The sequence below is a fragment of the Phycodurus eques genome, chromosome 3, assembly GCF_024500275.1.
Source record: "Phycodurus eques isolate BA_2022a chromosome 3, UOR_Pequ_1.1, whole genome shotgun sequence".
Classification (NCBI taxonomy): domain Eukaryota; kingdom Metazoa; phylum Chordata; class Actinopteri; order Syngnathiformes; family Syngnathidae; genus Phycodurus; species Phycodurus eques.
In genome coordinates this window covers 22,676,908-22,693,153 of record NC_084527.1, presented here as the reverse complement: position 1 = coordinate 22,693,153, position 16,246 = coordinate 22,676,908, and the positions used below count along the sequence as shown (strand labels likewise).

General features: G+C 42.8%; 1 protein-coding gene across 2 annotated transcripts in view; it reads right to left on the bottom strand.

Moving 5' to 3' along the window:
- Window positions 1-16,246, bottom strand: part of wdfy3 (WD repeat and FYVE domain containing 3) — a 109,982-nt gene that overhangs the window by 76,803 nt on the left and 16,933 nt on the right. The window contains exons 2-12 of one of the 2 annotated variants that reach the window (XM_061672726.1): window positions 15,790-16,000; window positions 14,222-14,345; window positions 12,658-12,767; window positions 11,746-11,988; window positions 9,454-9,646; window positions 6,837-7,023; window positions 4,933-5,099; window positions 3,529-4,008; window positions 1,739-1,849; window positions 1,097-1,290; window positions 176-486 (exon numbers count right to left, since the gene is read on the bottom strand). In XM_061672726.1, the coding sequence (XP_061528710.1) occupies window positions 176-486; window positions 1,097-1,290; window positions 1,739-1,849; window positions 3,529-4,008; window positions 4,933-5,099; window positions 6,837-7,023; window positions 9,454-9,646; window positions 11,746-11,988; window positions 12,658-12,767; window positions 14,222-14,345; window positions 15,790-15,969 (2,300 nt within the window). In that variant the 5' untranslated portion in view covers window positions 15,970-16,000. Of the gene's footprint in view, window positions 1-175; window positions 487-1,096; window positions 1,291-1,738; window positions 1,850-3,528; window positions 4,009-4,932; window positions 5,100-6,836; window positions 7,024-9,453; window positions 9,647-11,745; window positions 11,989-12,657; window positions 12,768-14,221; window positions 14,346-15,789; window positions 16,001-16,246 lie in introns of those variants that run through there. The other variant, XM_061672725.1, reaches the window with a different exon arrangement.

Below are 16,246 nucleotides of genomic sequence, written 5' to 3'. Positions count from 1 at the left end.
GTAAATGTCACAGTTGGCCCCCTAAAGCACTACATATTGTCCCGAAAATGTTCGCTTTTGCCATGCAGTACACAAAACTTGTGTATTTTGATACACAAATGCTACAGTTTGTCTCAAAACACAATATTTGTGTGCTATATTGCCACAAATTTCGCCATTAGTTGCAAAAAAGTACCTGACTGCGTCAGCCAGCTTCTCGTACTGGATCTCTGTGCGGAAGAAGTGTGAGTTGGCAGGCTCGTATCGCATGGCGGCGGTGAGCGTGCAGAAGACGGTGTGCAGTAGCTCAAACACTCTGTTCTGGTTGGGGTTCTGGTGGTTCTGGTGGTGGTGGTGATTGGTGCCGTGCCATCCAGGTCGCGGTGGCTGGCACGGGCACAGGGAGCGCTCCATGGCCACCAGCAGAGATGTCACATACACGAAGCCGCCCACCTTGCGGAATACGGTACGTGTGCGGTGGCTCTCACGCAGCACTGAAAGCAGGGCCTGCGTAAAAGGAAGCCGTAAAAGTTGGTTAGTGTCTCAAACTAAAGTTAGTGGTTCAAAGTAAGGTCACAAGACTATCTGAGGGTTTCAAAGTAGGGTTTTGAGCCTGGGTTAGGGTTTCAAAGTAGGGTTAGTGTTTCAATTTACGGTATCAAGCCAGGGTCGGGTTTCAAACTAGGATTATGGGTTTAAAGTAAGTTTTCAAAAGAGGGGTAAGATTTTAAATTAGGGTTTCAAGCATGGGTTAGGATTTCAAGCTACAGTTAGGGATGGATTAGGGTTTCAAAGGCCCAGGAGTGCACCCGAGAGCGGCCCGGATCAGTGGCCACCTCCCCACTGAGGGATCCAGGTTGGTCCACCGGCCCCACCAAGGCGCCCTGAAAACCGGCCACCCGGAGAAGGCCGCAGGGATCCAACGCCAACCTCCCCAGTCAACCTAGGGTTAGTGTTTCAAGTTAGGATTTCAAGCCAGGGTTAGGGATTCGAGTTAGGGTTTTAACATTAGGATTTTAGGCCTGAGTTAGGGATTCAAGGTAGGTTTTCAAACAAGGGTTAGCGTTTCAAAGCAGGGCTTCAAGTGAAGGATTTCAACGTGTACGTGTGCGCTCACCCTGAGTATGTCGGTCTTGAGCTGTAGTTCGGTGGGTGGTGCCGAGTGCATGAGTCCCAGCAGCGTGCCCATGTCGTCGTCGCCGCTGGGTGACAGCACCAGCTGCTGGATGATGAGCAGCGCGTGCTCGCGACACTGGCGGTACTTCACAATGTTGTGCACGCACCGCGCACCCCCAAACTCCCGGAACAATGCTACGGAGAAGAAGCCGGAACATATCCGCCCACGTCAATACACAAAAACACTCAAACTCACACGTCAGTCAAAAAGATGATTCTGACAAAACCACATCAAGTCATACATCAAGTTAAAGGGTTTGGTTTTTAATTTAAAGGTGGAAATTTGGGGTTTAAAGTTTTTTCTTTTTCAAGTCTATTGCCGTTTGAAGCCAAGGTTAAGGTTTGCAATGAGGGTTTCAATCTACTGTTAGGGTTTCAAACCAGGGTTAGGGTTTTAAATAGGGTTGGGAAATAAAAGTACAGTTTCAAGCCTGGGTTAAGGTTTCAAATTAGGGTTAGGGTTTTAACGTAGATTTCGGGATTTAAAGTAGTTTTTCAAGCCTGGTTCGGGCTAATCCTGTGTGTGTGTGTGTGGGGGTGGGGGGCGTGGGGGGGCGCTTGTGAGTGTGTGTGTGCGTGTTACCCGCGTTGGTGTTCATGGTGTGCGAGCCCTGCAGGAGCACAGTGAGCGTCTCCATGACCAGCCAGGCCAGCTGCTTCGGCTCCTCGGCCACCGTGTTGTTCTTACACTCCGCTGCACACACACAAATAAACAACACAACTCAGTGACACATGTAGAAGTGTAAACTCAGTTCAAAAAGGTCTCTGCCCTAATACATGCTTCACTCCAGTTGCAGTAGAGTAAATAAATGCAAACTATCAAATTATTTGTGGAAATACAACATCTAAATCAGGGAGAAATATATAAATGATGAACTGTAAGGCTCAACTTGTGGTTTCAATGTTGTTTTGATTCTTTTTTGTATGATTACAACTTCTTCATGAAAAAATGACTTTTTTGTCAAGAAAAAATGTGACCAAGAGTTTTTGTTTTATTCGAATAATTTCTTTCTTAGAAGATAGAGAGAGAACTTAAAAATGTACATAAAAAAGGTTTTTGGGGCGGGGAGAAAACTAGTCATTTTTCCAGAGGTATTGAGAAGAAAAAATACTGTTTTCTCTTCTTGCATTATTACAGTATACAGAGGTATACTCCAAATATTATCCCAATGAATCATCAGAAATGTTTAATACTCTTTATGATTTACACTGCCCAATAAGAACACATTGGAGAAATTTGAAAACAAGTCGTAGATGACTAGATGGTGTGAAAGTGGCTGTAAAAAAAGAATCACCTCCATAAAAAGTCTGTAAAAATGAGAAAGAAAGACACAAAAATGAAATATTAGAAGTAAAATAAAAAACTGCCAAATATAATGAGACTCACCAGGAAGGATTATTACAATAATTGGAAAAGCACAAAAATAATACACATGGAAAGTGCTCAATATTAGTATTAAAAAGGGTAGTGGAAAATCCGATTACACTAACCATTTTATAACAAATATTTAATCAATTTTAACCATATCTAAAGAAACAGCTAATGAATTTAATGACTACTTTGTAATTGTGGGCCTTAATTTCTTAAAGGACATTGCAGATCCTTTGCAAAGCGATCGGGTAGCATAAAAAAGCCTTAGATAACAAGGAATATACTGTTGGGGTCTCTCTTCATAGACCTTAGAAAGGCATTTGACACAATTGACCATACTCATACTGATAAGAAAATTGGAAAGATATTGAAGCAGAGGAAGCAGTGTTCAGAGGCTATTCCAATGCAGTCAGTCATTGTGAACGGAGAGTAACATCTATGTTTATGAAAACAAAAACAAATGTGAAACAAGGATGTACAGTATCTCAGTTCAAGAAGTTAACCTGTGTACCAATGTTGATTGTGAATTGAAATTGTGTAGCTCACTAAAGATTTTCGGAAATATGCATAACTGCAAGGTTATAAATAATTAATTATAAAACAGTGGTACACATTATATATAATTACTGCAAACTTCTGATTAAAATCATGTTTTATATTTTATATATATACGAAGAGCTCAAATATTTAGCCAAAAAATGCTAAAGATTGCAATTTCTTCACTTAAGATTTCTAACTTTGTTCTTGTGATATCACTTTTTTTACCTTTTAAGATGACATTTTTTTCTTTTGTGAGTACTACTTTTTGATCACAAGATTAGGATTATTTTCTCATTTTTTAATCATATGATTTTTTTATTCCAATTTTTTTCTCAAAAGATGCCATCTTAAAACAAATTTAAAAACCCACAAAACTACTTTTATTTCTGCAAGATTGCAACTATTTTCTCGAAAAAATTTTCAAACACAAAGCTACATGGCTGACGCCTGTGTTGATTTACCCTGGTCGTTGTCGTGTTGCTGCTGAGCGGCGGGGTCCTTGAGGAGCGCAGCGTACTTGTGCAGCAGGTTGACGAGCACCTCCAGCAGGCCCACCTCCCTCAGCACGTCCCCAAAGACCGGGTCGTGCCGGGCCATCTTCAGCAGGGCGTGCACGGCCGTCACGCTGCAAGCATGCGAGGCGCTGGCCTTGAGCAGCACGCTGACGCTGAACAGCTCCTTGCACGGCACATAGTTGAGGCTAAAGACGACGAAATCCAGTAGCTGAAAGTATTTGACCTGCGCCTCCTCGGGCAGGCGGGCAATGCGTTCGGCGAACTGAGATAGCGTGTGCTGAGACTCCAGGATGAAGTAGTTAGCCGGGTCGGCGGCGTATATGTTGCCCACCGCGTCCAGCAGTGTGCACGCCAGCCGACTGCTCTTGGCCTGCAGAAAGGCGTTCTGCAGCACTGAGAAGGCCTGAATGTTGCGCACCGTCTGACCTGGACAACAGCAAACAACATTTACAGTCAGGACAAAACTCACAACGCTGGACTGCGAGACAGATGTGAACGCATAACCTTAGATTCAAATCCTAATTCAAAACCCTAACTCTTATTTTAAACCCCATCCGTTTTGAAACCTTACAGTAATTTGAAACGCTAACCTTTGTGTGGAACGCTAATCCAAACTTTAAACCCTAATTAGAAACCCTAACCTTAGCTTCAAACCCTAATTTGAGACCCTCAACCTTGTTTGAATCCCTAATTTTAACCCTAGCCTTAACTTCAAACAGTAATTTGAAACTATGACCCTTGTTTGAAACCTTTAATTTGAAACCCTAATCTTAACTTCAAATCCTAATTTGAAAACCTGACTCAAATTTGAAACCCTAATAAGACACCCTAACCCTAGTTTGAAACCCTAAAACTTAACCTAACACAAACCCTGGTCCAAGCTTGAAACTCTCATTTGAAACCTGAACCCAGGCTTCAAACCCTAATTTAAAACTCTAACCTTTTCTGAAACCCTAACCCAAGCTTCAAACCTTTTTTGAAACCCTACCCCTTGTTTGAAACCCCAATCCCGCTTTTCAACCCTAATTTGAAACCCTTCTTTGAAAACTATTCAAACCTTAATCATTGTTTAAAACCCTAACCTTTGTTCGAAACCCTACCCTTGGCTTCAGAGTCTAATTTAAAACCCCAATCATTGCTTCAAACACTAATGCTGGTTTGAAACCATAATTTAAAACCCTAAATTTGGCTTCAAACACTAATCATTGGTTAAAAACCTAGCCTGGGCTTCAAACCATAATTTAAAACCCTAACACTTGGTTGAAACTCTAATTTGAATCCTTAACCTTGGCTTGAAACCATGTTGATTTTTGATGAATTCAAATGACTAGTCTTGTAAGAGAGTTGTACCTTTGCCCGAAGGCTGCGGGAGGACAAATCCAGGCAGCAAGAACGGCGCTCCAGTGGTCAGGCCGGCGGGTTTGAGCTCCGTCACGCCGTAGGTGGTGAGACACGTCACCAAGTTGACAAGATCCTTTAGAGCGTCCCTCGATTCGTCCTCCTTGGCCTGCTCCAGCCTGTTACCCCAGAACAACACAACCTTAAGCCCAAAAAATTTACTACCCTTTGGACACCTTTGTACAAAAACTTTCTCGCTGTCAAGAAAAGGGGAGAATATCGTATAACGCATTTATTTCATCTGGGTTAAAAAAAATAAAATAAAGTGGAGTGGTAGGTACGTGTCACTGGCGAATGGTGACGATTAACTTATGTATCAGCTAAGAAAGTTATTTTCAAAGTGTGATATATTTTGAAAATGGATTCCTATGGCATTCACGTCTCAAGAAAACTCAAGACTTCAATTTGTCACGCCTCCTGGGTTGCACACAAATGAACCACTTACGCACAGTGCGAGTGTCAGAAGTGATTCGAGGAGATTGCACGTACTTTGAAGATGTGCAAGCCAGGTGCGTAAATAACAGACTTAGACGCTAACTGAAAAAAATGGCCCTTAAACATTGTATATCATCGCTGATGGGTGCAAACCTCACATGTCCAAATATGGTCGATTTCATATATTTTTAAAAATCAATGATATTGGTGTGTCCCCACGTTGTCTGTTATTTTCACGCATTACCCAATTTTAAGTGTTGAAAATAGCTTTCAAACAAATACGTTAATGCTCTTGAATGCTCAACTGTCTGAGAGGGGTTGTAAAAAATCTGCGTCTTCCCTCACTCTGCGGGAGCTGTGCGGCATTATGTTGCATAAAGATTAAAAGTCGATGGGTTTTTTTTTTAGACAATAATGTGTGAAAACAGGTTGGATACATTTTAGTGAGCCTGTTTTGTTAACCACGTCAACCACGAAGTAAAATTTGCATGCATATTAATTTCCACCCTGGTCAGCTCATCATTTTTTGTATTGCATCACTAATTGCTCTAAGTAGTGATTTTGGAGATGCAAGGATTCTATCCGACAGCAACAATCTTTTAACAATAGAAAACCACATAATTTCAAGTCAAGTCACATCAAGTCTGCTAATTTAATGCTGACAAATCAGAATCAGAGAATCAGAATCATCTTTATTTGCCAAGTATGTCCAAAAACACACAAGGAATTTGTCTCCGGTAGTTGGAGCCGCTCTAGTACAACAGACAGTCAATTGACAGAGAACATAAATAATATGAAATTCCATATAAGGGCTAACAGAAATTAGCATAGATGTTACATGAATTATATACAAGTGGACCCCTGCATATTTGCAGATCAGGATTCGCAAATTAATCAACTCATAGATTTTTTTTTTTAACCTCACTTCCATTATTAGCAGAAAAACCTTTTGAGATTTGTTTGGGGCAAAACGTTTTTTTTCTCTGGCAAAATACTGTTGACAGTATGTATGATAGTTATTGTATGGTAACGTCTCTTTAATTGAGACAAGGAAAGGTTACTGTCGACCGTAAACATGCCAAAAAAAATAAAAAATAGTTGTCCGTGCAACCAAACTTCCGTGGCAGAAGGCTGTTGTGTCACTCATCCAATCACAAATTTAACAGCAGCTGTGTTGGACTGAAGATGGCATCTGCTTTAGCTCCCGATAGTTGTGCCAAATTAGGACTAAACACCGCATCAAACCCAGTGGAATCTGTAACAAAGAGCTCAGCGGAACATCTATAAACCTGTCTACGGGCACCAGTTCATGTTGTCACTGCATGGATGGCGTGGTTTTGGGCCAGTAAACACCGAAGCGCTAACCAATCTTGTGTGTAAAAGACACTAGATTTAAAGGACATTAAAGGACACTACTGTACCTGAGCATGAGGTTACACAGGAAGTTGTATCCCTGGCACATGCGAAAGTCATCCAGCAGCGTCTGCGACACATCGCTGGAGTCCTTGAGGAAACAGGACAGGCCGGCGAACATCTCCACAATCTCCAGCGGGGAAAGATCGTCAGACTGCTGCATGTTCTGCACGCACGTGGACAGGCATTTCTTCTCTGTGGACAAAGAGGGAGCAATTGATACAGGTTTGCTGCTTAAATGGGCGGCAGAAGAAATCAAACGAAGTACGAGGCGAATGTGCTGATGCTGAGTCGGCAGAGACTTTAGTTTGGGGTATGATCTGAATGGAATACACTTTTTGTCAGCAAGAAAGGGAACAATTAAGTCAGATCCAACTAGTTTAGTTGCTGAATGGGCTGCAGAAAAAAATGGAACTGGAAGTTTTATGATAGTGCGGAGTCAAGCAAGAGTTAAGTTAGCAAGTAAGTGGTTTATGTTTTGAGCTATTACGAGCAGGTTGGTATTCACTACTTGACAGCAACAGAAGCCAGACTCCGCTACTTTGCTGCTTAAACAGGCTACAGAAGAAATTATATAGGAAGTTCAATATTAATGCTGAGTCAAGATAGTGAAGTTTGCCATTTATGTTGTGAGTTATTGCACGCAAAATGGAATGGCAGCAAATTGCAGAGGGCCCAATTAAATCAGACCCGACTAATTTAATCCCTAAACAGACTGCAAAATAAATACAACAGTTCTAAAACCATGGTAATGTGCTGAGTCAAAAGTATTTGTAGGACAAGGCAAGCTATTGCAAGTAGAATGGAAGTGGCTACTTGACACAACCTACCATGGGTGCAATTAATTCAGGACCAACTACTTTGTATGCTGCCAGAAAGCATTGCTAAGGTGACTATGCTGAGTCAAGGGAGTTTATGGAATGTTCAGAATAGCATTCTCTACTTGGCAGCAACAGAAGGAGCAATTACCGTATTTTCATGAGCATAAGGTGCACTTAAAAGTCTTAAATTCTCTCCAAAATGGACGGGGCACCTTATAATGCGGCACGCCTTATGTGTGCATCGTGTTCCAAAATCTGTAAATGTTGTTGTGTGACTTTGATGAGCGCTCCGCTTGACTGACTGGGAGCATTTCCTGCCGACAAGCTGCTTATATAGAGGAAAGGCGGACGTGACTGAATACAGCATGCGGACGTTAAAGGGGGAAGGGTGCGCGTGAAAGAAGACGCTAAAGGCACGCCCCCAGTAGGTATATAGCGCCGGTATGTGCAATGTGCAAAATAACATCGGTTTGGCTAAGGACCCCCGAAAATGGCACCTACGAAGAGACACGCTTACGAAGCACATTTTGAACTGGAAGCTACCAGTTACGCGGAGGAACATGGGAATCCAGCAGCCGCGAGAGAATACAAGATCAACGAATCCATGGTTCGCAAGTGGAGGAAGCAGGAATATGAGCTTCGCCAAGTCAAGAAGACGACGCGCCGGGCGAGTTACGCCACCATATGTCAATGGATTGTGGATGCCTGGGCTAAGGTATCTGCTTTGACTGTTGTCCGAGCTTTCGCGAAAGCCAGCGTCATTGGTGAACAGCCCCCCGGCAACGAGAATGACTCCGACAATGACGAGAGGGAACCTGGCGTGTTTGATGGAGAACTTGCCCAGGTGTTCATTTCTGATACAGAAGATGAGGACTTTGATGGATTTGTGGATGAGGATGGATCAAAAAATAACGTGAGTACATTGTTAAATACTTCAATAAAGTACAATCAAACTCACTTTTGCTCCCACTGCCTTTCTAAAAACATACGCTAGCATGCATGCTAGCGTATGTTTTACCATGCCTGCGCCCAATAATACGGTGCGCCTTATGTATGTGTTAAATACAGAAATAGACCCCGTAAGTGAGACTGCACCTTTTAATACGGTGCGCCTTATGGTCGTGAAAATACGGTAAGTCGTACCGGACTAGTATTATCATTAAAAGGGCTGCTTATGTCATGACATGTCGCCCTCTCTCTCTCCCCTCCCCTCTCTCCTTCCAGCACCTTCCTCGGCCACGCTCCTGTCACCAATCAGCCCTTGTTGCCACCTGCATTTAAGCCTGCCTGATGCCGGAAATCCTCGCCAGAGTAATGCAGCTTCTCCAGTCGTGCAACGGCTCCCCAGTCTCCTAGTAAGCTACGCAAGTCCTCGTCATCATTCTGACCTCTGTGTTTTTTCCTCGTCCTCAGCGTTTCCGCCGTGTCTCTCGCCAAGTGGATTTCTGCCACCTCGCCAGTCCTTGTCACTACCTGCCGCGCATTCTCTGCCTCAACAACCCACCAGTGCATCTCAAGGACCATTCCCATTTCCCTTTTCAATAAATTGTTCATCACAATCTCTCAGCCTCCGTCTGCTCTTGGGTCCAGTCTCTATCTGATCGTGACAGCTGAACAAGTCAAACAGGAAGCATGCTAATATGTTAATTCTAAGTCAAGACAGACTTAAGTTTGCGGGATGTTCTGAACAGAATTGACATTCTGGTAGAGAGAAATTAACTTTCAATTAAAAGTGTTTTAATTAACTTATTTCAGACCCAGCTAGTTCTCTGCCTAAACGGACTTGAGCCCTGGTAGAACGTACCATGTATGTATTTGACCACATTGACGCTGAGTCCGTGTCGCGAGATGGTGGTGAGCACATCTCCCGCGCTCCTCCTCCAGGGCAGGTTGTGAGGCGGACACCAGGATGTGATGGCACTGAAAAGAAGGTGGAGATCGTCCTTCTGGGCCAACTCCTCAGCGGGCGACACGAACGTGCACAACTTCACCAGGATCTGCAACAACAGGAAATCATGCTTAAAACCAAAATGTACAAACCCTAACAGTGGCAGGTATAGCCAGTATAGTATAACTATGGTTTGAGACCCTAACCCTTGTTTGAAATCCTAACCTAGGCTTGAAACCTGAATTTTAAATTAGGGGTGTGCCGATCCGATCTTAGAGATTGGAAATCAATCCAACGTCAGCAAAAATAAAAAATAAAAAAAAAAAAAAATAAAAATAATTAAAAATAAATAAAAAAATAAAAAACAAGATCAGATCTGTCTGAATCTAAAATCTCATATTTTACCACTCTTATCACAAGCGGTCCATTCCACGGTCCGCTCCAGCACTTCTATACAGTAGTGCCCGGATGGCATGCAGAGCCCACGGGATCACAACAGTGCTAATGTGCGAACATAATAGCAAGGAGTAAGCGTGAACGACGCTTGCTTAAAGTCGTTTATTGACACTCCAGTTAAAGTTCACTGTAAAAGTAAACAGTCATGACAAAATAATTATACCTAGTTAATGTTAAAATCCGTCATAGACTTAGTTTCTTTCTTCATTTTTGTTCACAAAAATCGCAAAACACAATGAATGAAAAACACCATCGACAAGCTAACGAAAATTAGTATCGAACTTGTGGCACTGATAGCTCTCAAAATAATTATTGGTACACAAACGCTGTATAAAACATACAAACGGGCAATATAACAATACTCTCTGGCATACATATATTCTTCAAAATCTGTGAAAAACAAGTTATAATAACAATATTCGACCGTGACTTCTACTTTCTTTGTTACTGCAAGTGTGTATCTCATTGCGTGCTGTCGCTCAAAGGTCAAGATGTGCACAGCAGTTATTTCATGTGACCCATTGGTTAATAATACATCGGTCAGTTTCTTTTCATACCTACTGTTACTGATTATTGTTCTCTGAGTAATATCACTTGATCAAGCATTTTCTAACATTCCATATCACAAAATAGGTAAATTGTGTATGATTATTGCTGAAATTAGATCAGACCAATATCAGGATCGGCCAAAACTTAAGGCTGCAATATCGCTATCGGACTGAAAGTGAAAAAGTTGGATTGGGACATCCCTAATTGAAACCTTAACTACAACTTTAAACTCTCATTTGAAATCCTAACCCTTGCTTTGAAAATCTCACCCTTGTTTGAAACCCTAACTTGAAAGCCTAATCTTGTCTTGAAATCCTAATTTGAAATCCTAACCTCTGTTTGAATCAATATTTGAAAGCCTACCTTTTGAGTTCAAACCCAAATTTAAAACATTATTGAAACCCTCATTTAGGTTTGAAACCCTAATTGTAACCCCAAAACCTGGTTTAAAATCCAAATTCAACACTGAAACCCAATTTTGAAACTCCACTGCTTGAAACTCTAATATGAAGGCAAACCTTGTCTTGAAACCTTAAACCAGGCTTGAAACTCTGATTTGAAACAATGAGGTTGACTTCTAACCCTCATTTGAAACCCTAACCTTGGCTCGAAACCCTAATTCAGAAGTGTGAATGCTTTAATTTGTCATGAGCTGCCCTGCAGTACCATTGTTGGAGCCTGGGTGGAGCTTTGCACCCTCTCGCTCCCCTCCCCTCTCTCTTTCCGGCACCTTCCTCGGCTGCTTACCTGTCAGCAATCAGCCCTCGTTACCACCTGCATTTAAGCCTGCCAGATCCCGGAAACTCTTGCCAGACTATTGCGGCTTCTACAGCGGTACCACGGCTTTTCACTCTCTAAGTAAGTCTACTCAATTCCTTGTCGTCGTTCTGACGTTCGTGTCCTTCCTTGTCGTCCGTGTATCCTCCGTGTCCCTCGTCAAGTGGATCTCTGCCACCTCGCCCTCGAGCCAGCCACCCGTCCTTGTCACTCCCTGCCACGCATTCTCTGCCTCAACAACCCGCCAGTGCATCCCAAGGACCACCTACATTTCCCTTTTCGATAAACTGTTAATCACAACCTCTCAGCCTCCGCCTGCTCTTGGGTCCAGTCTCCATCCGATTGTGGCATAATTGTCCATTCAAGTGATTTCTGACCTTCAAAGATCTTCTATTACAGTATGACGTCTGTGCTCTGCTCTTTTACCTGGACAAAGACTTTCTGTAGCAGTGCTCTGCGGTCGGCCAGCGGAAGCTCGGTGAGGTGGCCCGGGCCCAGCGTCTTCTCCTGGGAGGGCGGCGGAGATGTCTGAGGGGGCAGGGGCGGGATTGGAGGGGGCGCGGTGGGGCCCACGGGGGCCTCCGCCATGTGCGGGAGGTCGAAGAACAGGTAGAGACATTTGACCAGTGTGGATGGCACAGACATGGTCGTCATGCAGTCCACTGTTTTCTGAAAGAAAAAAAAACGTGTGTGTGTGTGTGTGTGTGTGTTGGATGAAAGAATACAATATTGCTTAGCGTATGAGTGAGGAAGACTAAGAGGAAGGAAGGCGGCGGTGAAATCGGCCTGAATGTAGGCCAAATGCTGTTTGTCATGCCGACACACATTCAATTGGCACACATGAACACATCCAAAAGATACACTCGCTCCGTCAGACATACTCACAAACACACACTCGGTCGGAAAAACACATACACTCTTGGTCGGACACACACACACACAATCATCAAAAACACACACAGTTTTGGTCAGGAACACATACACAAAATCAGTTTGACACAAACACACACAAACACACACTTGGTCAGACATGTACAAACGCACACACACTCAATGGGTCGGACACACAGACCCAAGCAGACACAGTTGGGGGGACACACACACACACACACAAACAGACGGAGTAAAAGATTGTTGTTCTTCTTTCAAACATTGACCCAGCTGTAAAACCAGGCGCGGTATCACTCCACCATACACATAAATACATGGTGGTGATATGATTAGCAGCTGACCTAAGCTACTTTAGCAATTTTTTGCAGGCCACCTTCAACAACCAAGTGACTTCTCTCACAGATATCTTGCAATACTCATTTAAGCATGGTAGAAGGTTGCACTGACCTGCCCCGAGGAGGCCAACAGGTTGATGGTGGTGAGGAGCATCCAGCCGCGACTGGCCTCCTCACTCTGGTTCACCTCCAAGAATTGAACGATGGCACGGCTGGCCGCCTCTGTCCACACACACATACACACACACGCAAATTTTAATACATGGAGGAGGACATCTCACTGGAGGAAAGGGGGTGTTTAGACAGCTATAAATCATCCTGAAAATGTGATACAAAAAACAGGAGAGTTTTAGCTCCTGGATTTAGCAGTTAAGTTCAAATAAAACAAGATTACATGTCGACAGTGGGTGTCATTTTTAACTGCAATTGGTGTATTATGCCATGCTGACAGGGTCGCAGAAACAGTTGGAAGTTGCTCCTACAACCATCGAAGAAGAAGAGAACAGACGTGCAAACACCAAAGGCATAAAAAAGGTGGCAAAAAAAACATTTTATATATATTTTTTATTTTAAAATAAATTAAGCAATCTGGAAGACACTGAAGAGTACAATAAGGGGGAAAAATATATTTCTTCACGCAGAAAAATATTTATTTACCACGCTCAAGTACATGTTGATGTAGAAATTTAAGATTAAAAATAATTTGCCTCATTTCTTTGCTTTTTTGTTTTGGCCTCCAACCTGAGCCAGGCCCATGTCCACCTACACCTGATGCCTGCTTCAAGCTGTGCCACTATCATTCTGGAAAATAATTGGCTAAAGTCATTGTCTGTTTCATTTCATTTTTCACTACTACCAACTTCAAAGGCTAATCCCAAATGCATCCTCCAGGAAAATATTAAATACATTTTTCTGTTTTTATCGGCCATTTCTGAATTTGAAGTTAGTTCATTCTGTGTTGTGACATAATCCTTAACATCGCTCCGTCGCTTAATACATTTAGCATTAACATGCGTAAACGAGTTAGATAATTGTAGCCACGTTTCGTAATTAATACAAGATCTACTAGCGGATCAACTCTTGTCCCCGATGTTACGTGTGCTTCGCGGTTCCGCTGGAACCGCAACCAGGGCCACGACCCGCAGCACCTCAACGCGAAAATACAAAAGACCAGTGCAACAAATACGACACGGGCTGATCTGATGAGGAAAAATGTTGCTAAAGCGTAAGAGTAGCAATAGAGGACGTCCGTTCCAGAGGTGGGTAGAGGAGACAAACATTGTCTTTAAGTAAGAGTACTGTTACTTGACAATAATGTGACTCAAGTAAAAAGGAGTCATGCCTGCCTGCCATACTGAAACGCCTGTTCTGTGCCTACCTGTGCCTGCAACGGCATTAAAGCTGCTAGACCCAACTCCACTTTCATATCCATTGTGTTCTGATCGACACCCCGAACGGAGTATACTTATATTGAGCCAATCACCTATACAGTCCAACCCTAGTCTCTCCAACATATATACTGCATTCCAAAAACATGCATGTTAGCTTCACTGAACAATCTAAATTGTCCATAGGTTTAAAGGTGAGTGTGAATTATTGTTTGTCTAATGTCTATACAGTATGTGCCCTGTGATTGGGTGGCGACCAGTCTAAGGTGTAACCCACGTCTCACTGACCAGTGGATTTATTGGAGGCCCTGCGTCTGATCTCGGTCACCATCAGGCGGGACACCTGTGTTGTGAACTGCAGCAGGTCCGAGAACTTCTCCGTCATGCTGCTGGGCGCCGCGTTCCCGAACACCTGACAGCAGACACACGTTAAAACAAAACAAAACAAAAAACACAGAAACCATTAATACTTTACGAAAATGTTTTTTAACAGTGCGCAACTGTGATGCGTACGTCATATGGATCTGTTCAAGACAAATATTTGTATAATATAAGGGACAAAAGCATTTTAAAAATTAAAAACATTACTTCATACTCACCAGAGATGCAAATTATTAAATGTATTAAAGTTTGCAGATCGCTACAGGCGTGTTTTGATGGTTGGACAGCTTTGCTCTGACCAACCAATTATTGGATGGAAAAATACTGACATCGTATTCCCTCTGTCTGACCCTGTGAGGAGGAGTTTGAAATCTAATGGGTGAAAGAAATGGTCCCTCTGCTAATATACAGTAATTGAAGCTACATGGGCCAGCGCTACTGATAGTCACGGCCCTGGACTGATTAGATTGATTGGCTGAAATCTGATTGGACAAAATAATTAACACGCAGTACTACAAACCCAGACGCAGTACAACTAAGAGAAACGCTATGAAATGAAGATTATTTAAATGACTTGTTCATTAACTGTATATACTTGTGTACTCCATCTTCAAAAATGTTCTCTAGTCAGGTCATGTATTCTAATCAGTCAGGTCAAACCAACATTACAACATGATAGATATAATGGGTGCTAACTTACTGTAATTAACTTACTTTTTTGTAATTAAATTTACATATTTACTGCATATTTACGTACAACCGATAGTGCTAACACTAGCTCGCTAGGGTACATAATGTTTTGTTGGTTGCTTGTGAGCCGTATCATATGAAAATTATGTGAAAATACCTCAAGCAATCCTTGAACGAACGTCTTCTCCTGAGCACCAGTGACCACCACCACCACCACACGTTTTTCCCCATTTTGTTCTTTTTTGACCAACACAATACACACGCGATCCATTGTTGTTGTCGTGGCCGTGGTAACGAGTGTATCCGGTCCCGTTTGATTTGACAAAGCCCAGTGATTGTAAATGACTTCAAAAGAGACACAACAAGGCTAAAAATAAAGTAGCTATTGGATTCAAATATACTGTATATGACAGCGACGTGAGGTAAATGTCTTTTGCGGAGCGATCAGATCGGCGAATTATGACATTAATGCCAATCAGCATAAAATGCAAATTATCAGCTGATACTGATCAAGCCCATCAGATCGATGTAAAGTCGACATAATAACAATAAAAATTATGCACGTGAGGTGCAGGTATTTTTCTGAAATTACAGCCCCACACCATGCAAGTACAGTTGGCTGTTGTGAGCTCAGGTTAGCGGCTGGCTGTTAACTGGCTAACAATTAGCCAGTCGGGTGGGTGTCAGTTGTGGCCATCATGTATGAATGTTTTTTTGGAAATCTAATTATTTGAGTTATTCGATTAATCGTTGAAGCAGTATTGTCCGCCCGCTACTTTACGTACCCTGTTGAAGACGGGCAGCATCATGTAGAGCTTCTCCTCCTGCTCCTTCTGCGTCATGTGTCTGGGAGGGTGGCAGAGTTCGGAGAAGAGTCGGCGCAGGTGCATCAGGCCCAGGGCGTTGTCCTGGGGGCTGCACTCCTCCTGACGCGGCCGCCCCATGATCCTCTTCACCATGTTCATCTTCAGAGGCTTGCTCAGGACGAAGCTCGCCCTGAACACAACCACATGACGCTACTGAGATTCACGCAAGCTCATCAGAAGGCTATGCAAAACACTCACTGGACACTTCATTAGATGGTGTATCTAATCAATGAATGGGAGCTCTGATGAAGAAATCACACTGAAAAAATCTGAGACATGAAAAGACGTATCATGCTAAAATCATGAGTCATGCCAAGAAAAAAAAAACATGTCACACTAAACAAAGTCATGTTAAAAACATCCCGCGAAAACTATC